Here is a 23,288-nt window from a genome sequence, read left to right as displayed (position 1 = left end):
GTCTGTTAAAACATCCACATCTAGATGTGCCTGACTCTAGATCATTAAGATGACCATTAAAAACATGGAAGGAAAGCAAGTCCTTAAGATTTAGAGTATCCTGTATCTTGTGAAGCGATGAGCAACATGTGTCCACCACAAGAGGAATTACAAGATAAAACTGCAATTAAGAACAATTCTATCATTTTTTATTTAACACACACACACACACACACACACACACACACACACACACACACACACACACACACACACACACACACACACACACACACACACACACACACACACACACACACACACACACACACACACACACACACACACACACACACACACTAGAACTCTCAGAGTTCTGTCTAAACTGTGTGAGGTCACAGAGGGGATTGTGAGGTCATCAGCAGCAGTTTTCTTAGCCCCTCAGTCAGCTCAGCAGAGATCATTTCATCTGAGACACTAACCTGTTAAGACGAAAAACACACCTCTGCAGAAAGATCCAATCTGAAGCAAAGCGATCCGAAAAGGAGAAAAAAACAACAACAACCAAACACGTGAACCTACTTATCAACTAACGTCTGAGAAGACAACGGTAAGAGAGTGAAGCTGATTGGTTCAAACTAATTGATCGATCATGTTTGTAGCTAGTTAGTGGGTTTCAGTTTCAGCTGTTGGATGGATTGTGATATTTCATGCGTCAGGTTTCATACAGAGACAAAGTGAAAACTTTACTGCCATGATTTCTGTACAAACAAACAATATACCAAATTTATCCTTCAAGCATTTCTGATGTGAAACACCATCAATAAAATGAAAACCAGACAGGTTAAACAAGTAAAATGTGTCTCAAAGAATGTGTTTGAGCTGATGTACAAACCATATTATATCAGAATCACTTTATCAGTCAGTTGTTTGTGCATTTATTGTCATACCGTCTTTACTGTTGTACACCATACATATAAGTTTAAAATGAAATATTCCAACACCTTTGAGATAGGTTTACAGATTTCTAATGTTTGTGTTTCTCCGACAGATGTCTGATTTCAGTCACTTGAACAAAGAACCAGAGCTCATGGAGGCAATCTCCAGCTCTGTTACGTTCTTCTTATTCCCAGAATCTGTTGAGATGACAAATGTCCCTGCACCGGGGATGACTGATCAGACTGTTGATGATTCTGATCAGTTGGTGGACGGTGACCACCTCAGAGAGGACACAGACCTGAGCAGCCATCACAGTTCCTCATCTGAGGACGACCAGAGCCTGTGTTCACTGTCTTTGTGCTCCCTCAGCAAGTACAGCAGATCCATCTGCACGTCTGTGTGGTCGTCTGCTGCATCAGACGTCTCTGAGGAGATCCCATCTGACATCAGATCAGAGGTAAGATCTTCATCCTGTGACACCTCCATCAACAAGGTGACTAAAGAGGACTGTGAGCCTCCAGCACATCGAATTTATTCATCCATTTTTCAATATATTAGATTCATTTGAAAAAATTCCCAATATGTTCAAACACGCTGCAACTTCAAAAGGATATCATTTAGGAGAATCGGGGATAAGATGCACCTGTAGAGGTCCAGTTCTGACGTTAATAAAGCCAGAAAGAGGAGGGGGAGCTAAACCATGAGGAATTCTATAAACTAGGCGGACATTTTTTTATTTACAAGTGTATTTGCAGTTGTCCAATGTTTGTGTTTCTCCCTCAGATTTCTAATTTCATGGAGAACGATGAAGAGCAACTGATGAATAGTGACGATTTACGAGAGAACAATCATGTCGCACATCATCATGTTTCATCAATCAACGAGGAGATGTCCGACTCTCTGACCTGGGCTTCCCTCAGCGAGGAAAGGTCCACGATCAGTGTCAGACCTTTCTCCTGCAGTTCTTCTTCCTCCGTCAGCTCAGCCCTCAGTAAAGTGACTCAAGAGGCTGCTGGGGAGACAAAAGACAACAATACTCCTCACAAGGTCCAAACAGTGCTCCACATCCATGTGACACAGCGTTTGTCTCCAAGATCCTCTGAAGAAGAGGAAAGTGGTTCATTCTCTCGAGAGGAAGCAGAAGACGAACAGGTGAAAGCAAAATCCTCCAGATTTAAAGCTTCTGATGCTCTGAAGGGAAAGGCACTCTGCTCACAAGTGATTTTATGAGTGGGATTGTGCAGTCCCCCCTTAGCTGCACCTTTAGTGGTCCTATTTGTGACAGGTTTGAAGTTAATAAAGCCAGAAAGAGAAGGGGGAGCTAAACCATGAGGCAGACATTTTTGTTTCTGATACAGTTTTCACAACTCAAACAGACTGAACTTCTTAAGACAAGAGTGAACAATAAGTTATTCTGCAGTATTTACAAGTGTATTTACAGTTGTCCAATGTTTGTGTTTCTCCCTCAGATTTTTAATATTACAGAAAAAGATGAAGAGCAACTGATGAATTGTGACGATTTACGAGAGAGCAATCATGTCACACATCATGTTTCATCAATCAACGAGGAGATGTCCGACTCTATGACCTGCTGTTCCCTCAGCGAGGACAGGTCCACGTTCAGTGTCAGACCTTTCTCCTGCAGTTCTTCTTCCTCCATCAGCTCAGCCCTCAGTAAAGTGACTCAAGAGGCTGCTGGGGAGACAAAAGACAACAATACTCCTCACAAGGTCCAAACAGTGCTCCACATCCATGTGGCACAGCGTTTGTCTCCAAGATCCTCTGAAGAAGAGGAAAGTGGTTCATTCTCTCAGGAGGAACCAGAGGATGAAGAGGCAGAATCCTCCAGCTTTAAAGCTTCTGCCTGCTCCCACTCTGAGAACAGTTTGGATACAAACAAGGAAGAGGAGACACAGGCAGGATGCAAGAACACGATGAATAAAAAGAAGAGGTCTCTCAGATGGTGGAGGAGCGCAAAGGTCGCGCCAGCTCCACTGAAACTTTCAGATGATGAGGCTGCTAAATCTGACTGTAAGGCAGAAGGAGAGGGCACGAGAAGATGGACTTCACCTGAGTGGTCTTCAAGCATGATACAACCAAAACAGAAGAACAAGAGCAGCTTTACCAAGTTCTTCAGCAATATATTCTCAAAGGTAAGGATGCATTTATTGAAACAATGCAATTGTTGTTGACAAAGAGAATTTGCTGCAATGGCCCAAAAATAAAGAATTATTATCATTTAATCAAAATCCAGTTGTAGCTAACGCCCCCTACAGGCCTGGAGCACTTCTGTTGTGAAGATTAAAAATGATATATTTCTGCATGTGTAGTTAAAGTTCAGATTAACTGTTGTGTTGACCTGTTTAATGACATTTCTGATCTGTGTTTTATGACTTTCCCACAAAGAACGAGAAGAAGATGATGGAGAAGGAAGAGGAGAGGATGTCATCATGCTGAGAGGTCTCCCTTCTGGGTGCAGATTTTTTGTGGAAGTCAGGCGCGAAAGATGGATCCAAAACTAAGAGCCGGATCACGGCAGTCCTAGCCTGAAAAGATCTTTTCACAACTGCTCTTTTACTAAAGTCCCTCCCCCCAGTCCCTGCCCTCTACTCCTCTAAAACCTGTAATGGTTTGAAAAAAACAATAATAAATGTTTGAACATTCATGGACGTAGTTGTTTGACACTTTATGATAAAGGTTTTTATAATGTGACAAACACCAACTAGTGTGTGTTTGTTCTGAGCTGATGTCATGATTTGTGTCCAAATGGAGGCGGAGTAAGATTTTGAAGGAAACAGTTTGATGCCTGCAGAGGTTAAGAGGTCAAAGATAGGATTGTTTCCATTTTCATCCTTTCTGTTGCATCTTCATTTGTGTTTCTCCTTAAGTGTGTGCCTCAGCTGTGGTCCATAAAAAAAAGATGTTTAATACGTCACATACTTTTTGTCCAGACTTGGAAAAACAAAGAAAAAAAAGAAGTTTATTTATTAGTGACATTTGGTATCTTAATATATTATGGCAGATTTTATTAGATCTCTGAGAAACGTTATTTATCACTAAACTATCACCTGACTGCAGCCACATCACTTTGTTTTTTATTAAGTAAGGTAATACTGAACAAAATAAACTAGTGTGTTAGATTCTTGTTGTGAAGGTGGAATCAAACGCCCAACCTGTGTTTGAAATATTCCCATCTTCAAGTCATTTAAAGCTATCTGACCATGTTCATTTCACATGTATGCATTTTTAACACTGGATTAAATGAACAGAAAAACACCAAGATGTTCATTGGCAGAGCGTGGAGGGCAGGAGGGAGTGTAGACCTGGATTACAAAGTCTAGATAAGGAAGAGCCGTTTTGTTGCTGTTTTGTAAGCCAGCAGGAGACTTTTAAATTTGATAGGAGCAGTAAGTGGGAGCCAGAGTAAGGAGATGAACAGTGGAGTGAGAGGCTCTTATAGGTAGGTTAAAGAGCAGTCCAGCTGCTGCACTTTTTATCATCTGCAGGGGTTTGATAGTGCATGTAGGAAGACCTGCCAAGTGCAATAGTCACAAGAGCCTGTACCAGGAGCTGTGCAGCATGTTCTGACAGTAAGGTCTGATCTTTCTTGCATCTTAGATATCTCATTAGTTAAGATGGAAAAAAAACCTGCCCCGTTTTATTAACTCACTAAAGCCTTACCTCGTTTATTCAGGAAAAACATCATTTTCACAGGTTTATCTCACAGGTTTAACGTCTCTTGATGAGGATTAATCTGATCAAGTTAAACTTCAGTTAGCAATAAACTTTAATGATCATTCTTACTTATTTGTAAATTATTTATTTCACCTGATAGACGTCGATCATTTGCAACTTTCAGAAAAGATGTGCAGTAGATGGCGCACTTTAACAAAGCTGTCCCTTCAGTGCACTTATGTTGAACAGAGATATGCTGACACTGTGTTGGTTTCAGCAGAGAGACATAAGGCAGATATGTTTAAATTAGTCTATTTAAGCTGCAAGATTTCCAGTCTCTCACTCTGCTCTTTTATTACCAGCTCTGTCCTGCACCAATACTTCACTCTAACTCATTTATTTAGGATAAGATACCATCCAATTGTAACACTCACCCCTTAAAGGTTGTATTAACACACACCAGGGATTTAGGGAAGAATTAACTTCAATCAGAAAACTTGTTGCTAATGTATCTAAACCTCTCAATTAAACCATTTGTCCAAACTCAATTCATTCACTTCAATTTAATAACTGTCGGGAAATTCCCATCAGTCACGTGACGTTTCATAAACAAAACAAAACAATTAATAACGACCCAAATAATCACTTGACTTGCCCTAACACACCCCCAAAATATCATTCAACAATCCCCCCAAATGGAAACCACATAAAGCAAACAAAAGTTCATATTTTACGGTCTCTTAGTCTCTGTTTATCCAAAATAAATCCTTCGTCAGTGCGGCCATATGAGCATCCCAAACGTTCAGTCATCAAAAATAAGCGACATAATCCCCCAAAAATCCAAACAGGAATATTCCAAACCAGACCAAAGATAAGGGAAACAAAAGCGATCTCACCCGGATCCTTGGAAAGAAAATATCCCGTTCCCAGGCATCGACAAACTTTTCCTCAGCCACGAGCCGCGTGTCCAGGAATGAATGAAAAAAGGTCGGAAATCCTTATTTTCCCGTTTGTTGATTTGATCCCTTCATATTCCGCTGTTTATTTTTTCTAAAACACCTTAATCCCCAACATTATATGAAACTTGATTGTCAGCCGCAGAAAAACTTTTCCCTGTCACTGAACTTTTTCTTTCCGTCACCTGGTGCCTGGTTTCCTCACGTTCCTCTTCCTCCTCCCCTTATCACCTCCGTCCTCCCTTTTTCCTACAGGTTAATTGATGCCCCTACATCATTTCCTTCACTACTATGGAATATTATTTATTTTACACGTTTCAATCACAATTGAATTTCCTTTTCTATGGATCTTGAAACAATCATTCTTTTTGTGGCTCTGTCACACAATCACTCCTTACATTTCTGCAAGTAAATTAAAACTGTGATGAGATCGGAGCCTGGACGCAAAACCGAACCTACAGCATGTTCCAACGAAAGTCCACCGCTCAGTTAACTGCTCAAAGCACGTCGGGATACAAAGAGTTTTAACACCTCCTCCTGAAACCTGTCGGGTGCTGGATTTTAATTCATTCTAAATTTGAAAGTTGACAAGCAGAGGTGGAACGTCATCGTTTCGCACTATGAAGTGACAAACATGTCACGATCATATCAGAGTTGATCTATTGGCATAAAAGTAAAGTGGGCAGGACTATTGGACAAAATAGCTGATTTTATTGGTTCAAGAGGTCCCAGTGTGTATTTTTTCAATGATACAGCCAACATTTACACCGAGGCACATTTTCTGTCTAATATGGCTTTGCAGCCTTTGCAACCCGTCTCACAGGTTTTTGTACATATTAGTAATTTATTGTCTGTCTTCTTTCAGGTCTGTTTGTTTGGGAACTCTGAGGTGTCCTTGAGAGATTTCTTGCGCTCAGGATCATCAGAGGAAGAGCTTCTGCATGTCATCGGAGCAGCAGTAGGCAGGAAGAAGAAACAACATGCAGGTAGACTTCAGACACACTGGGGTAGGAGGAAACTTCCACAGGAAATGTTACTATAATGTTATATTCTTCTGTTTGCCACTCCAGGAATGTTCAATATCTCCAAGATGAAGAACCGGCCTATGATCCTCATTGGTGGGTGACATGGCTGTACGTACAAATCTCAAGAAACAAAGCTCACTACAAAGCCCCAGACCACAGGTTCACACTTTGAGAAGTAGATGACTTTCATGAGTCAGTGTGAGTTTTCTTCTTGTTTTTGTTGGATTCTGGCCATGGCTGAACAAAGGAATTAGGCCTGTAATCCCCTTTTCATAGGCTGACTAGAAGTTATTTTGGAGGGAACAAGAAGAGTCTTAAGACTCTTAACCATAAGCACCCCGAAATAGACAGGAAAAGTGATCGTGTATTTTTGTTCGTGAACTAGAAGTAGCTTTTGGATTTTAGATGATTGCTGATAATAAGCTCTGTGTTAAACAATTTTCTGATGCGTAAGCATTTTGTTCAGCAGGAACATCTTTACAGATGAACACCATTTATTTGAAGTCTGAAGAGATAGAAATAAAAAGCTAATGTTATATTAAAAGGGAACTATCATTAACCTAATATTTGCAAGAGCGCTGAAAAACATGACCAGAGGCTGTGAGGTAGACTAGTGGGAGATTTCCTGACGTGATGACTTTAATGTTTCTGACAACCACTGTAGTCTCATTTAGCCAGTTGTTAGCAACTGCTGTTTTAAGTACCCGTTGAAAGAAAATTAAAATTCAGAAGGTGGGATCTTATTCAGTGTAGTTTATCTCATCGAAGAAAACGTCAACATCTCTTAAGATTGTGTTAAGTAAGACATTTTTCTAATTTCCCAAATAACTTTCTTTTCTAACACAGGTCTTCAGAGACGTGGGGTACGTTCCGGTTCCCTTATTTGCAATCTCCTCGGCCGAACCGGAAGTAGTTCCAGAGTTGTAATGTTGAGGATCGTTCCAAACAAAGGCTCTTACAGCGAACGGAGGAGAGAGGATCGAGGAGCGAAGAGACACGAGAGCAGACTTCACAGAAGTCTTTTCACTGACAGACACGCCCCCTTCTCGTATATCACTCATTGATTGGACGCTGCACAGGATCAGACTTCAGAGAAACTTCTCAACATGAGCAGAGTTTAATACCGGAGAAAAGACGGACATTAAAAAGATGCTAAACGGAGCGTCAGACATTCAAACAGATTATGAACATCAGCGAGTTAGTAAAGAGTGGTCTCCAGTCTGCTCAGGTCTTCTTGGTGTCCAGCTTTGACCTGACACTGTATGGTTTCCCTCTGTTAGTGGAGACACTGAAGCAAGATCTTCCTGAACTCCAGAAGGATGCCTTTCTGCTTGCCATGCCCAATATCAGTCTGGAAATGATCAAAAATAAGAAAAAGGCTTTCCAAGCTAAAGTCAAATACTTTGCTACTCTATCTGCAGCTGTAGCAGGTGTGCCAGTTCCAGGACTTTCTACAGCTGTTGATCTTGCCTTGCTGGTCCGTGTTGTCAAACAATATGTTTTTGGGTTTGGTCTTGACATCCAATCACTGAAGAGAATGGCCAACTACACAGGAGTTCCTTATGAGGAATTGAAAGAAGTCATCATATCACCTCTGGTAGCAGTAGAAGTAACTTCTACACTTTTACTGAAGTTGTTAACTCAAACTAGCTTCACAGCTGCCTTACTGTTAGCAGAGGAGGGGGCCATATTCATTCCATTATTTGAATCCCAGCAGCAATGGGCCTCTCTTTTGCTTTTACCTACAAAAGTCTTAGGGCCTTATTTACTAAGATCCCAATTAAAGAGTTGCCTACTAAATTGTGGCTTCACTCCAAAAGATTGCACATTTGGTTTGTGGGCGTTTTCTCCTAAGAAAATTTGCATGAATGATAACAGGTGCAAACCTTGTGGAGGCGGTAGTATTTCAGACAGGCTTTTGCTCGTTCTACTGGTTTACATCACAGAGAGTTTGGACTGAAAGCAGGACGACTGCAAGCGCAAAATTGGTATTAGTGGGAGAGACAGAAGTCCAGTATTTTCGAGTTATAGCAGATAAATCTGAATATAACAAAAATAACATTTGGCTTATCAAAAGACCACAGCATTAAAATGTGCCTCTCTTTTCTTCCCTTAATTTTTTCAATGAATTGTTTTACATTGCGAAGGAGGTGCGAGCTGTGGCACGCCTCTCAGGCGCACCAATAGGACCATTGCGCACCAGTGCTGTGGTGTCGGACATAAGTGCCTTTGTAAAAGGAGTGCACTGGAGACACGTGTAACCCGAGAAAAAGGAAATGCCCTGTTTAAAATGTAATGTTGGCGAACAGAGGGAAATAGGAAGACAAATGTCAATGTTGCAATTCTTTAGAATGCAGAGGCTGTGAATGTTCAGTATTTAATCATGGGGTTTCTCTTTGTTAAAAATTATTGTCATTCATTTTTCGGTCACAGAAACAGGTTAACGTGTGTGGGGGGAACAGAAGCGATCTTTTCGCCTTCTTTTATTAAGCCTATCTCTCCTCCTAACTGCATCACATTGCTGGTGGTATCAAGTGCTCCTTTTTCTGTGAAATATGTTTTAAATGAGTTATTTAAGGATGAAAAACAGGATTTATATATTGCCCCACTTGGTCTACTCATATAGAAGTATACTGCAAAAATAGTCTACATCTGGTTTTAATTTAATTAACTATTTTTTGTTATAATTCTTCATCACTGCATGATGTTTTTAGTAAACTATGGAACAATTTGAAATAAACAAGAAAACAGAACATGTATATTAAAGCATACCGTTATTTAAGAGACATTCAGACAACAACCTAAAGAAATGTCTTATTCAGCTTTTGCCTTTACTTTCAAACACTCCGGTCTCTGCTCATCATTTTCTTCTGATAAATACAAGTCAGCTAGCCGGCAAACAAGAACGCAGCAGCCTCTCACTGGTAGGAAGTCGTCCTCAACCTGCAGGTATTCTTCAGGTGGGACGCAGCTCTCGTGTTTTCAAATCCGGAAAATATTACTCCTCCACCGGCTAATTCCCGGTAATTCAGATCGTAACGTCGATCACATGATGTTGTTCTGTTATCTCAAATCAGAATAATCACGCACTGCTCTTTGAAAAAATGCTAAAGTCATCCAGCATGGCTATTTCTTGTTTACAAAGTTACGTGTAAATGGCATTCAGGAACTACCGGAAATAGAGTATCAACCTTTCAAAATAAAACCGGAAATGAAGTTCAATCACTATAGTTCATTTAATTTCATATCAAAGCATAGAAAATATTAATCCCATGTAAAAAATCTCGGTTCACTCATCATCAAGTAGTAAAAAGCATTATTCAGGTCATTAATTTCAATAGGTGAAGCAACTGCTGCAGCAATGTAAGGCTTGTCTCCACAATTGAGCCATTCAGGTTTCTGCAGTTACCTCTGTATGTCCTGAAATAACTGATACCATTAAAACTCAAAGATCTCGACAACTCATGGCAAGCCAATGCAAATACCTGGTGATCGGAGGTTACCGAATTTCACAATTGCAAAAAAAAAAAAAAAAGTTACTCAATTACATAAATGAAATTATTCTGAAATAATTAACGCAAGCTGTTTCTGCTTGCAACACAAGCAAACTGGTTTAGCAAATTCTAAATCAAGAATCGCATCTCAGAGCAAGCAACCTTGTCGGCAACTCATCTCAACACAAGCAATCTACATGCTGGAAACGCATTTCACAGGCATATCTCTTTCAGCGGGAACTGATATTTACAGGGCATAGAGGACTCTGTTGGAAAAGATGTTCTAATCCATCGCACTATTCAAGCAATTTCATTCAGAATAGAAAACAAGCAATTCAGCATTTTCCTCTCCTGTGCGTCCAGAATCAACTTCTATCATCGAGCGCAAAGTTCTCTTAAACCTTGTCTAACCCAAATACCTGGTGGCAGTGGTCTTCAAAATTCTACCATTTGTTTGCTTTTGAAAACTTTGTTATTTCTCGTTTTAATCAAATATTCTGAATTTAGGATATTTGTACTACACACTTAAATACAAGAAGGATCTTAAGTATCAAATGTTTAGTGGTTTAATTATTCTAACCATGTTTTTCTTTTTTCTGTCATAAAAGGTCTCATTTTGCTTATTAATCTTTGCAGTGAATCACTATAAGTTGGGTTTCATTTATGTTAAAGGAAAGCATGGCAGGCCCTTAAAACGAGCAGCAGCATCTAGTCCGCAAATTTAATAGCGTTAACAAAGCATCAGTCACAGCCATATCATTGGTAAATCATCAATATCAGCCATATCGTTGGCAAATCACCTTTCACAAGTATATTTATGTGGTATCGCTTATTTAATGGGTAAAGTGGGCTCTGTGTAAAATCTCTCACAAGCATTATCTCAATGCTCGGCTCACAGGTGTAATTCTTCTGTGGCAAAGCATCTTTAAATGGGCATAGTGGATTTTGTCGGAAATCTCAACGCTAGATATCTTTCAGTCGGCAAAAAAAAAAAAAAAAGAAAGAAAAATCAGATCAAAGGTTTAGTCGCGTAGGGTGGCTGGGCGCACCCTTGGAGATAGGGTGAGGAGCTTGGTCCCATGGAGGAGCTTGGAGTTGTTATGGAAAGTTTTACTCCATGTGTACAATATGTGTTGTACGAAGGTCTCACAGAATCTGTCATATAAAATGTATCTGAAATGTCTTAGAACACTACATGCACAGCATATTGGGTGTTTTGTTTCCCATCATTTTGTTCCCTTTACTCTGTTTCTCACATTCTGTACATGTGGGAGGAGTCACCCAGGCTCTTTCTCACTGGACTCCATCTCCTTCTCAGCCTTGGGAGATGGTAAATAGTCATGTAGTCTCTTTTCTCACACTAGGGGATAGATGGTGCCCTGCCAGGTGGGCAGTGGCTCTATGTGGCGTGATGGGGGAGTGATCTGTGTAATGTGATGGAAATGTATAAGTTTTCATGTTTGCCTTTTTCTCTGGGCCTCTTTCTCTCCTCACCGTGTGAGAGAGGGGTCTTCGAACGCTTATCTTGCCTTCGAATAAATGTTCACTGAGACCAGATCGATCTTGGGGTTCCTTTTTGAATAGATCTTCTCACTCTTTATTTTCACTCTTTGGTAATGGAAAAAATTCCACAACAGAGTAGAGTCGCTACTCCTTCACATCGAGAGGAGTCAGTTGAGGTGGTTCGGGCATCTGGTCCGAATGCCCCCTGGACGCCTCCCTAGGGAAGTGTTCCGGGCATGTCCCTCCGGGAGGAGGCCTCGGGGTAGACCCAGGACATGCTGGAGAGACTGTCTCTGGGCTGGCTTGGGAATGCCTCGGGGTCCCACCGGAAGAGCTGGAGGAGGTTTCTGGGGTGAGGAAAGTCTGGGCGTCTCTGCTTAGACTGCTGCCCCACGACCCGGCCCGGATAAGAGGCAGAAAATGGATGGATGTTTAGTGTTTTAACTATTTCTAACTTACTGTTGTGTTTTCTGTTTCTGTCATAAAAGGTCTAATTTTGCTGTTATTTGTCTTTGCAGTGATTCACTATAAGCTGGGGTTACATCTACGTTCAAGGAAGGCATGGCAATCCCTTAAACAAGCAGCAGCATCAAGTCCTCCGCAAATTCAATGCATCAGTCACAGCCTTATTGTTAAGAAAGCATCAGTCACAGCGATAGTATTGGCAAAGCATTAGTCACAGCCATATATTTGGCATTGCATCTTTATCAGCCATATCGGTGGCAAATCTCCTTTCACAAGTATATTACGTGGTATAGCTTATTCAATGGGTATAGAGGTCTCCGTAGTAACATCTTTCACAAGCATAATCTTAGTGCTTGGCTCACTGGTGTAATTCCTCTGTGTCAAGCATCTTTAAAATGGGCATAGTGGATTCTGTTGGAAATCTCAATGCTAGATATTTTCATTGGCAAATCATCTTTATCAGATCAAATGTTGAGGGGCTTAACTATTTCTAACCAACCGTTGCGTTTTCTTTTTTCTGTCATAAAAGGTCTAATTTTTGCTTTTATTTATCTTTGCAGTGAATCACTAGAAGCTGGGGCATCATCAGTCACAGCCATAACGTTGGCATCAGCATCAGTCACAGCCATAACGTTGGCATCATCATCAGTCACAGCCATAACGTTGGCATCATCAGTCACAGCCATAACGTTGGCATCATCAGTCATAGCCATAACGTTGGCATCAGCATCAGTCACAGCCATAACGTTGGCATCAGCATCAGTCACAGCCATAACGTTGGCATCAGCATCAGTCAAAGCCATAACGTTGGCATCAGCATTAGTCACAGCCATAACGTCGGCATCAGCATCATCAATCACAGCCATAACGTTGGCATCAGCATCAGTCACAGCCATAACGTTGGCATCAGCATCATCAGTCACAGCCATAACGTTGGCATCAGCATCATCAGTCACAGCCATAACGTTGGCATCAGCATCAGTCACAGCCATAACGTTGGCATCAGCATCAGTCACAGCCATAACGTTGGCATCAGCATCATCAGTCACAGCCATAACGTTGGCATCAGCATCAGTCACAGCCATAACGTTGGCATCAGCATCAGTCACAGCCATAACGTTGGCAACAGCATCGGTCACATCAGCATCAGTCACATCAGCATCAGTCACAGCCATAACGTTGGCAACAGCATCAGTCACATCAGTCACAGCCATAACGTTGGCAACAGCATCAGTCACATCAGCATCAGTCACATCAGCATCAGTCACAGCCATAACGTTGGCATCAGCATCAGTCACATCAGCATCAGTCACATCAGCATCAGTCACAGCCATAACGTTGGCAACAGCATCAGTCACATCAGTCACAGCCATAACGTTGGCAACAGCATCAGTCACAGCCATAACGTTGGCAACAGCATCAGTCATAGCCATAACATTAGCATCAGTCACATCAGTCACAGCCATAACGTTGGCATCAGCATTAGTCACAGCCATAACGTTGGCATCAGCATCATCAGTCACAGCCATAACGTTGGCATCAGCATCAGTCACAGCCATAACGTTGGCATCAGCATCAGTCACAGCCATAACGTTGGCATCAGCATCATCAGTCACAGCCATAACGTTGGCATCAGCATCAGTCACAGCCATAACGTTGGCATCAGCATCAGTCACAGCCATAACGTTGGCAACAGCATCGGTCACATCAGCATCAGTCACATCAGCATCAGTCACAGCCATAACGTTGGCAACAGCATCAGTCACATCAGTCACAGCCATAACGTTGGCAACAGCATCAGTCACATCAGCATCAGTCACATCAGCATCAGTCACAGCCATAACGTTGGCATCAGCATCAGTCACATCAGCATCAGTCACATCAGCATCAGTCACAGCCATAACGTTGGCAACAGCATCAGTCACATCAGTCACAGCCATAACGTTGGCAACAGCATCAGTCACAGCCATAACGTTGGCAACAGCATCAGTCATAGCCATAACATTAGCATCAGTCACATCAGTCACAGCCATAACGTTGGCATCAGCATTAGTCACAGCCATAACGTTGGCAACAGCATCAGTCACATCAGCATCAGTCACATCAGCATCAGTCACAGCCATAACGTTGGCAACAGCATCAGTCACAGCCATAACGTTGCCAACAGCATCAGTCACATCAGCATCAGTCACATCAGCATCAGTCACAGCCATAACGTTGGCAACAGCATCAGTCACAGCCATAACGTTGGCAACAGCATCAGTCACAGCCATAACGTTGGCATCAGCATCAGTCACAGCCATAACGTTGGCATCATCATCAGTCACAGCCATAACGTTGGCATCAGCATCAGTCACATCAGTCACAGCCATAACGTTGGCATCATCATCAGTCACATCAGTCTCAGCCATAACGTTGGCATCATCATCAGTCTCAGCCATAACGTTGGCATCAGCATCATCAATCACAGCCATAACGTTGGCCTCATCATCATCAGTCACAGCCATAACGTTGGCCTCATCATCATCAGTCACAGCCATAACGTTGGCATCAGCATCATCAGTCACAGCCATAACGTTGGCATCAGCATCATCAGTCACGGCCATAACGTTGGCATCAGCATCATCAGTCACGGCCATAACGTTGGCATCAGCATCAGTCACAGCCATAACGTTGGCATCAGCATCAGTCACAGCCATAACGTTGGCATCAGCATCAGTCACAGCCATAACGTTGGCAACAGCATCAGTCACAGCCATAACATTGGCAACAGCATCAGTCACAGCCATAACGTTGGCATCAGCATCAGTCACAGCCATAACGTTGGCATCAGCATCAGTCACAGCCATAACGTTGGCAATGCATCCCAATGCAAGCAAAATGGTAAGCAGCCTTTCAATAATCACCATTATTTCAAGCATTCTCTCGTCCAGTAACTCATAATTCACGGAGAGTAACTGTTCAGCTGATAATGTTCTTCTGCATAAGTGTTTAAATTATTGTCTTGTTCTTTTACAGGCAGAAGCCAAGGGATCATGTTTATGTTTGACTGGTGTAATAATTATTTAATAAGCAGCGAGCGTGTTACGTTGCCAGAGGGCATTTATGTAAAAGCTTGTTTTAACTGTCATGTTTTCATTCATTCAGCAGATTAAGTCAATTATTTCATTTTGACCGATTCATCATGTTCAGTAAGTAAAACTTTTCTTTTGGGGGACTCTATGGGCTGTGCTACTTTAAGGGGTCTGCCCCCTTTTCTTTTGGGGGGATCTATCCTAATGACGAGCAGGACTTCATCACAAAAATCGCATCTCCACCCCATAGAGTCCAAGCGCCAAAACATTCTGTCAATCTTATTCTGTCAATCACTTTTTCATTGTAATAAATTCATTCTTAATATCACTTGTCTCTCCTGATTGAAATGAAGCTTAGCGAAAGTTCAGTAAGGAAGACTTTAAGTGATCCACAATCAGGTTTCTCAGTCACCCTTTTTCACGCTATCTCATTTCCGCTGTCATTCTCGAGCTGTCAGTTTGGGCTGTCCGCAGGTTAATCAGCTGTCTGTCACCGGACCTCATCTAACCAATAGCGCAGCGTTCCTCCTTCGTTTTCGGCCTATCATCGTTCAGCTCTCCTTTTAAATATGATCCTTTTTCTTCCCTAGTTCTTTCAAGCTGGCTTTGTGCGCCCCTCCACCTCCCCATCACCGCCATCTTCAGGAGCAGAGGCAACTCCCATCAATCTTTCCCCATCCGGTCTCATCAAATCATCAGTCCTCCACCACCAGGGTCTGGACTCCATGGGGGGATCTATCCTAATGACGAGCAGGACTTCATCACAAAAATCGCATCTCCACCCCATAGAGTCCAAGCGCCAAAACATTCTGTCAATCTTATTCTGTCAATCACTTTTTCATTGTAATAAATTCATTCTTAATATCACTTGTCTCTCCTGATTGAACTATTTTTTGTTATAATTCTTCATCACTGCATGATGTTTTTAGTAAACTATGGAACAATTTGAAATAGACAAGAAAACAGAACATGTATTTTAAAGCATACCGTTATTTAAGAGACATTCAGACAACAACCTAAAGAAATGTCTTATTCAGCTTTTGCCTTTACTTTCAAACACTCCGGTCTCTGCTCATCATTTTCTTCTGATAAATACAAGTCTGTTTTTGTAGACTTTATTCTCGCATCTCAATTATCATCACAGGTTCAATGGATGCAACATGAGCTGGCATAATCGTTTTCTGCTTTCTTCTGTTCAATCCTATCATCCTGGACGTCTAATTTTTTCTTTCCTTTAACTGATATCAAACTGATATCTAAACACAGATAGGGTAACTGAATGGCTAAAAAAGCATCGACCACCCCTTTGCCTGCACCTAGATTTCACAAACAAATGCAGTAGACAATAATGTAAAAAATGACAGAGCCGTAAAATGTCTTTACACCTCAGTGAGCACACATTATGACTTTCACAGACAAAAAGCAGCAAGCTGATCGCTGCATGCAGTCGTCACGGAAACTTCTTTATCGAAGAGCTCAGACATGAGAGACATCTCACAACAATCTCGTGTGGTCGTTTCCTCCTCAAGCTTTGGTTTCCTGTCATCTGAGGAGAAGGGTTAAGTTGTGAGAATTCAAACTGAAAGCTTTTCAACATAGACAATTACATTTGCAAATCAGTAAAGAGCTAAAACACAAGTTTTTAGAGCTGCTAAAACAGCCCCATGCTTCTGATCTTAATACCATTATTAGTGTTGTTGAAAGTCACTTAAAGCCTATCAAGGGCTTCCCAAATCAAAAGTTTGTAAAGAGACACATTTTTGATGAAAACAAGTATAAAATGATTTATGAAGCTGAGATGGTGGTGAAGAAGTCAATATTTTCAAATCCAACCTTCTTCAGGTACTCAGCAGCAGAATAATTGCTGGAAGATCCCAGCATGTCACGTTGGGATAGTTTGGATGGGGATACAGTGTGACCTCCATGGTGGATTCTATAACACCAGCAGGAGCAGCTTGCTCATCCTTGTAATTTATTCCTCTCACAGCATCAACAAAGGTTGATTTACCAGAGCCAGTCTCTCCTGTCACAGCAAGATTTAGAGGAACATTTTGCCTCTTGTCCAAATACTCCTGGATCTTTGCACGAGCTGAGTCTTGATCATTTTACAGTAGAGCTTCTTTAATTTCTGTATTTATATGTTCACGACTAAATAGATTCCCCATGGTGCTTCTTGAAATCTGGAATAAAAGAGAAGTTATAAAGTCCCTATATTCCTCTGATAAGATTTCATATTCATATATTTCATGCATAAAGAAACTACGGTGATATATATTAAGGACATTATATAAATATACACAACATACACATAGGCTACTCTGCTTTTTGAATCTACTATTCAGCGTTTGATGTCAGACACTCTTTAGACTCTCTTTGGAATAATGTATTTCTCTGTTGACAAAACATTGTGGGTTAGTTTTAGTTGCTCTGAGAAAAAAACTGTCCCTAAGATGTTTTTTGTCACACAGGTCTGCAGGTATCCAGTCTCCTCAGGTCTTCTTGGTGTCCAGCTTTGACCTGACACAAACTGAGGCAAGTCATCATGTCACCTGTGGGAGCAACAAAAGGAACTCCTCAACTTTTACTAATATTGTCTCAATTTAACAGCACAGCTGTATTAACGGCAGCAGAGGAAATCCCAGTGTCCAAACATCCCAGAAGTTTTTATGTCTGTTTGACAGTGTTGTTGTATCTGTGTTAGTTCCTCAAAGCCTAACTAAAGACAAGGACTGCGAATTAACCAGGAAGTCCTTTATACGTTGCATTGGTTGCACTTATGTAACAAGATGTTACAATGTTGATACATATTGTCCCTGACAAATGTATGAATAAATGTTTATTGGAGACGCAAAAAAACTGTTAAAGTCAATTGACAGCTGCTGCAATCATCAGATACACAAAATGCTGCTGCATGTTCAGTTCAGATAGAAGGACGTCTCACCACAATACGTGCTGATTACCTTCTCGGAGCGTGGTTTCCTGTCCCCACCACACAATATGAGAGGAGGAACTAAGATGTAAGATATAGGGGAAGCTTTCTGTGGGAAAACATGTCCTCTCCATCATTAAAGTTATTGAAAGCTAGAAAAAAGCTTAAAGCTTACTAAGGGCTCCAAACATCACTCGTTTCTAAAGGGACAAAGCTTTGAAAACAAAAAGGTGATTTCTAGCAGCAGCCACAATAAAAATTCATGCTCTTATTAACCTGTAGAGGACGTGAGAGCTTGCAGGTTTTACTCTTTCTGTAAATCAACATGTTTGTTAAAAGTCAGCTGCTCTAAAAATAACCAATGAGTGGTTCTGAACTCACAGGACTTATGATTGGTTGCTGCCCCAGACTGATAAACGTTTCTCCTGTTTCTCTGCTTTGATTGTGCTTTTCTTTCAGGTGAACAACTTGTACACTGATCTTTTGATCTGGTGAGTACACTGTAGCATAAAAGATGTTTTCAGTTAGTCATTATCACCAGTCTGTGTGTCTATGTCTGCTTTACAGTTTGTTTTTATGCATCTTTATCTGCTGCAAATGTCACTTTATATGTCTATTTTTTAGCGCGTTGGTTTATCGTCTGTGTTATTTCTTCAAAACCTAACTAGGGACAAGGACTGCTGATTAGCCATGGCTAGAAGTCCGATAAACATTTAATCTGGTGCCCTTTAATTAGATGTAACAATGCCTACATGTGTTGTTCCTGACAAATAAAATGATCAAATAAAGACAGCACTTACATATTACATATCTGAAGATCATTTGTGTGCTTGATGTTATATTCTTTCATGAATTGTAAGGTCTTTTGGTCTGTGGCATACAGTGTGAGAACGGTTGTCTTAAGTCAACTCAAGCCTTCAGGGAAGAAGTTTCCTGTTTTGCATTTCATTTCATTTTCACCATTGCTGACTTTATGCAGAGAAAGTGTTGCTGTAGTCAACATACAAAGATGTTTTACTGTTGTAGTCTTACATTTACTTTTATTTCTCAGAGGATTATGGTGACTATAACTTCTATTTTATTCTAGTTTTCAAGAAGCACCATGGGGAATCTATTCAGTCGTAAAAAAAATATAGATGCAGAAATTAAAGAAGATCTACTGAATAATGATCAAGACTCAGCTCGTGCAAAAGTCCAGGAGTATTTGGACAAGGAGCAAAATGTTCCTCTAAATATTGCTGTGACAGGAGAGACTGGCTTTGGCAAATCCACTTTTGTTAATGCCATTAGAGGAATAGATGATGAGGATGAGGAAGCTGCTCCTACTGGTGTTCTAGAAACCACCATGGAGGTCACACCTTACACCCATCCAAACTACCCCCACGTGACATTCTGGGATCTTCCTGGTATCGGCTCCCCCGATTTTCTTGCTGCTGAGTACCTGAAGAAGGTTGGACTTGAAAAGTTTGACTTCTTCATCATCATCTCAGCTGACCGCTTCAGAGAAAATGATGTGAAGCTGGCTAAGGAGATTCAAAAGATGAAGAAGAAGTTCTACTTTGTTCGTTCAAAGATTGATCTTAACTTAAGTAATCAGAGAAGACGTAGGAACGGCTTCAATGAAGAAAGGACCCTTGAACAAATCAGAGACAACTGCATTAAGGGTAGGTGATCTATCCTCAAAAATACATTAAAGAATAGAATGGTTTAGTTCAGTGCCTTTGTTTTCATTAATGCTGTCATTAACTCAGCATAGTTTTTTTGTTCTGTCAAAAATATGAAGGACCCCTTTTAGTTCAATGAGTTAGAAGTTAGCTGCTTTGAGAAAGAACTGTCCCTTAATAACTTTTTCCCCCTGTGACACAGGTCTTCAGAGACATGGTCTCCAGTCTGATCAGGTCTTCTTGGTGTCCAGCTTTCACCTGACACTGTATGATTTCCCTCTGTTAGTGGAGAAACTGAAGCAAGATCTTCCTGATCTCCAGAAGGATGCCTTTCTGCTTGCCATGCCCAATATCAGTCTGGAAATGATCAAAGAAAAGAAAAAGGCTTTCCAAGCTAAAGTCAAATACTGGGCTACTCTATCTGCAGCTGTAGCAGGTGTGCCACTTCCAGGACTTTCTACAGCTGTTGATATAGTTTTGCTGGCCGGTGTTGTCACAAAATATGTTTTTGGCTTTGGTCTTAACATCCAATCACTGAAGAGAATGGCCAACTACACAGGAGTTCCTTATGAGGAATTGAAAGAAGTCATCATGTCACCTCTGGCAGGAGTAGAAGTAACTTCTGAACTTTTACTGAAGTTGTTAACTCAAACTGGCATCACAGCTGCATTACTGTTAGCTGAGGAGGGGACCAGATTCATTCCAATACTTGGAATCCCAGCAGCAATGGGCCTCTCTTTTGCTTTTACCTACAAAAGTCTAAATCTTTTCCTCGACATGCTTGCTGACGATGCAGAGAGGATATTTAGCAGGATCCACTTGAACACCACAGGCTGATATTGGTCAGGAAATAGCATTCAGTACATATTTGTGCTGCCAAAACAACATGTACATTTTGAGGTATTAATTGAAAATAAGATGTTAAAAAGTAAAACAAAACAAATGAACACATTCATTCAATTCAAAAAACGTTATTTGTCCCCAGGGGGCAATTAAAGAAGAACTGACTGCAGTGAAAATGTAGAAGTTTGAAATAACCAGCTAGAAAAAGACAAATGCAGACCGAGTAAGTCTCGCTGTGCTTCTCACATTATTGATGTGATTCATCTCATCCTTACATGTTGTTCATATGAATCAAATTTTGACTTTCAGCTGCACATTTTAGAGAATATGTTTCATATATTTTGCAGTTTCTTCTTACATCCAACCCCATTTAAAACAGTTTTTTTAAATGTCTGTATTATTAAATAACGTTTAGCATTAAAGCACACTGAAACAGGCCTATTGATCGTCTTAATGGTGATAATGTTATTTTTATATAAAGGTTTATAATGCATGGAGCTTCACTATTATTTTTGTACAGCTCTGCTTTTTATAAATGCTGTATACTACAATGATTTATAATCCAGCAGCACATCAGTAATTTGTTCAAATCAGGAAACATGAGTGTTGATATCAAAAAGTCATTTATGAAAAACTGATGTTCTTGAGTCTTTAAATGAAATCATTAAAACAATGGTCTTTGTTTTGACTTGTTAAAACAGTTTGATTTTGAAAAGTTTATATTAGTGCTATCAAGCGATTAAAAAAATGAATCTAATTAATTACAGGATTTGTAATTAATTAATCTTATTTTAATCTCATACCTGATTAAGGTCCCCAAATAAAGAATTAAAATTTCATGACATTACAAAATTGTAGTGCACAACTGATTTAATGAATACACTAAGAAGACAAGATTTGAAATCCATAATATTAGTGATTTTTTATTCAAGTGTGCTATAATTAATCTAGCATAATTCTTTATAACACGTTAATTTGCGGTGTAATTAATTAATATAATTAACGCGTTAAAGTGACAGCTCTAGTTTATATTGAAGGTTATTTTCTGAAGCCTTGTAATAATAACAGATAACTGTAACTGTCTGCACGCTCGTTTGCACTTTGTGGGATGAACCTTCACTGCCATCTAGTGGTCAGACTGCCAAGTTACACAGAATGTAATTGAAATTTATAATACAGTTCACTTAGCAGATGCTTTTATCTTAAGTGATGTACATCAGAGAAGAAGTACAACACAATAAAGGATCTAGACAAAAGGAAACAGCTGTAAGTGTAAACAAACAGATTGAAGTCTGATTGGACACAGGTGCTGACAGAAAGTGACCACAGGCAAAGTCGTACTGTCTAGTTAGCATCTTAGGACCCTGTTGTGAAGGTTGGATCTATAAACTGTAAAAAATAATGGACAGGACAAGGTGCCCGGTGGAGTGAAGCTTTTATTGTTAGAGCTCCCCCTGCTGACTGGCTGCAGTATGGGTTATAAACCCTGCCTCCTCAATGATAACAGAAACGAGGTGGGTCAAACTGTGAAGTTAAAATACTTGTTACACATTTTTTTCCAAACCTTAACTCTGCTGTAATCATTAGTGTTTTAATCCCCCTACATTGTGTTCATGTGCTCATTTTTCTTTGAAATTCATTTTAAATCATTTATTTATTGCCCCACTTGGTCTGCTCATATAGAAGTCTACTGCAAAAATAGTCTACATCTGGTTAATGTTCAGTAATGGGTCTTTTTTCATAATTCCAAATGGTAATATTTCTTCATCACTGCATGATGGTTTTAGTTCTGCCTGCATCATGATGCATCCTAGATTTTAAAAACAAAAGCAGTAGACAATAATGTAAACAGTAAAATAGAGCAGTAAAATGTTTTACATTCGGATGAACATGGAACATATTGTCTAAATATGGTCAAGAAAAATGTTCATGTTAGCTCTGAAAAATCAAAGGTGTGGGTCAAATGTTGTGTCTTACAATATATTTAGTGTCATTGGTGTGTTTACTCCTTGGAACTAGAAAGTGTAACAACAGTGATGACACTTAAAGGAATGAATCTCAGACACTAACTGTAGTGTATATATATGAATATACTCATGTGGTTAAAAATACCCGTCATGGACGGCGCCGAGGATCTGCTTTGAGTAAATATACCCTCAAAGGAGACCCCTGTGAATCACTGCGGCATCAAAGACGGTGCCACCTTGTTGTCGTACAGTGGTGCTACTCGCACTTTTTCAGCATGTGAGCTACTAAAAAAGTTCCAAGTCAAAATGATTTACCTAATATAAAAATGCAAAAGATGTATATCTATTAGGAAAAATATTCTGATGATCTGCTGTGGAAGAAGTCATGAGAGATAGGGTTCTGGGTTGCACTTCTCATGAGAAGAAGGCAGATTTATTTAACATTTAACAGTCTGAGGAAGGTAGCTCTCGAGGACTGGACATGCATACCTGCTGCTTACTCTGATGACGTGCACTGAACTGAATCAGCCAGGGATGCATAGTCCGGACCGAAGCTGCTGATAGCAAGCCTCAACCACACTTCCAAATGGGAAAAGGCTGACTCGCATAAATAAGTGGAGCTGTATAATGCAGTGAGGGAGGCGGCACCTTTCCTCAAGATGGGTTACTTTTCCTCTGTGAATAACTTCCAGAACTGTCCATGAGCTCTGGACTTCAGCTGAATGTCAGTTTGTAGTTTCAAAATCTCCTCCTCTGTTCCAGAAGAGTTCAGGTG

General features: G+C 40.4%; 3 protein-coding genes across 4 annotated transcripts in view; all 3 read left to right on the top strand.

Annotated features, from left to right (window-relative positions):
• Positions 1 to 22,154, top strand: part of LOC306840547 (interferon-inducible GTPase 5-like) — a 101,997-nt gene extending 79,843 nt beyond the window's left edge. The window contains exon 3 of the transcript XR_013781342.1: positions 20,983 to 22,154. The gene's annotated coding sequence lies outside the window, so the exon portion shown is untranslated. The remainder of the gene's footprint in view (positions 1 to 20,982) is intronic.
• On the top strand, positions 420 to 3,551 carry LOC306840539 (uncharacterized protein). Its single transcript, XM_079369901.1, has 5 exons — positions 420 to 589; positions 1,031 to 1,375; positions 1,702 to 2,070; positions 2,388 to 3,071; positions 3,325 to 3,551. The coding sequence occupies exons 2-5, from the start codon at positions 1,031 to 1,033 to the stop codon at positions 3,373 to 3,375; spliced, it is 1,449 nt and encodes a 482-aa protein (XP_079226027.1). The 5' UTR covers positions 420 to 589; the 3' UTR covers positions 3,376 to 3,551.
• LOC306840544 (interferon-inducible GTPase 5-like) lies at positions 18,092 to 20,986 on the top strand. Of its 2 annotated transcripts, XM_079369909.1 has the most exons (4): positions 18,092 to 18,127; positions 18,499 to 18,530; positions 19,127 to 19,703; positions 19,906 to 20,986. In XM_079369909.1, the coding sequence occupies exons 3-4, from the start codon at positions 19,142 to 19,144 to the stop codon at positions 20,538 to 20,540; spliced, it is 1,197 nt and encodes a 398-aa protein (XP_079226035.1). In that variant the 5' UTR covers positions 18,092 to 18,127; positions 18,499 to 18,530; positions 19,127 to 19,141; the 3' UTR covers positions 20,541 to 20,986. The 2 variants fall into 2 exon arrangements, with proteins under 2 accessions (XP_079226035.1, XP_079226034.1); XM_079369908.1 differs by lacking the exon at positions 18,092 to 18,127 and having other exon boundaries at positions 18,218 to 19,703.
• Positions 22,155 to 23,288: the final 1,134 nt, after the last annotated feature.

Source organism: Symphodus melops, assembly GCF_947650265.1.
Source record: "Symphodus melops genome assembly, chromosome: 19".
Classification (NCBI taxonomy): domain Eukaryota; kingdom Metazoa; phylum Chordata; class Actinopteri; order Labriformes; family Labridae; genus Symphodus; species Symphodus melops.
This window is presented reverse-complemented; position numbering and strand designations above follow the sequence as displayed.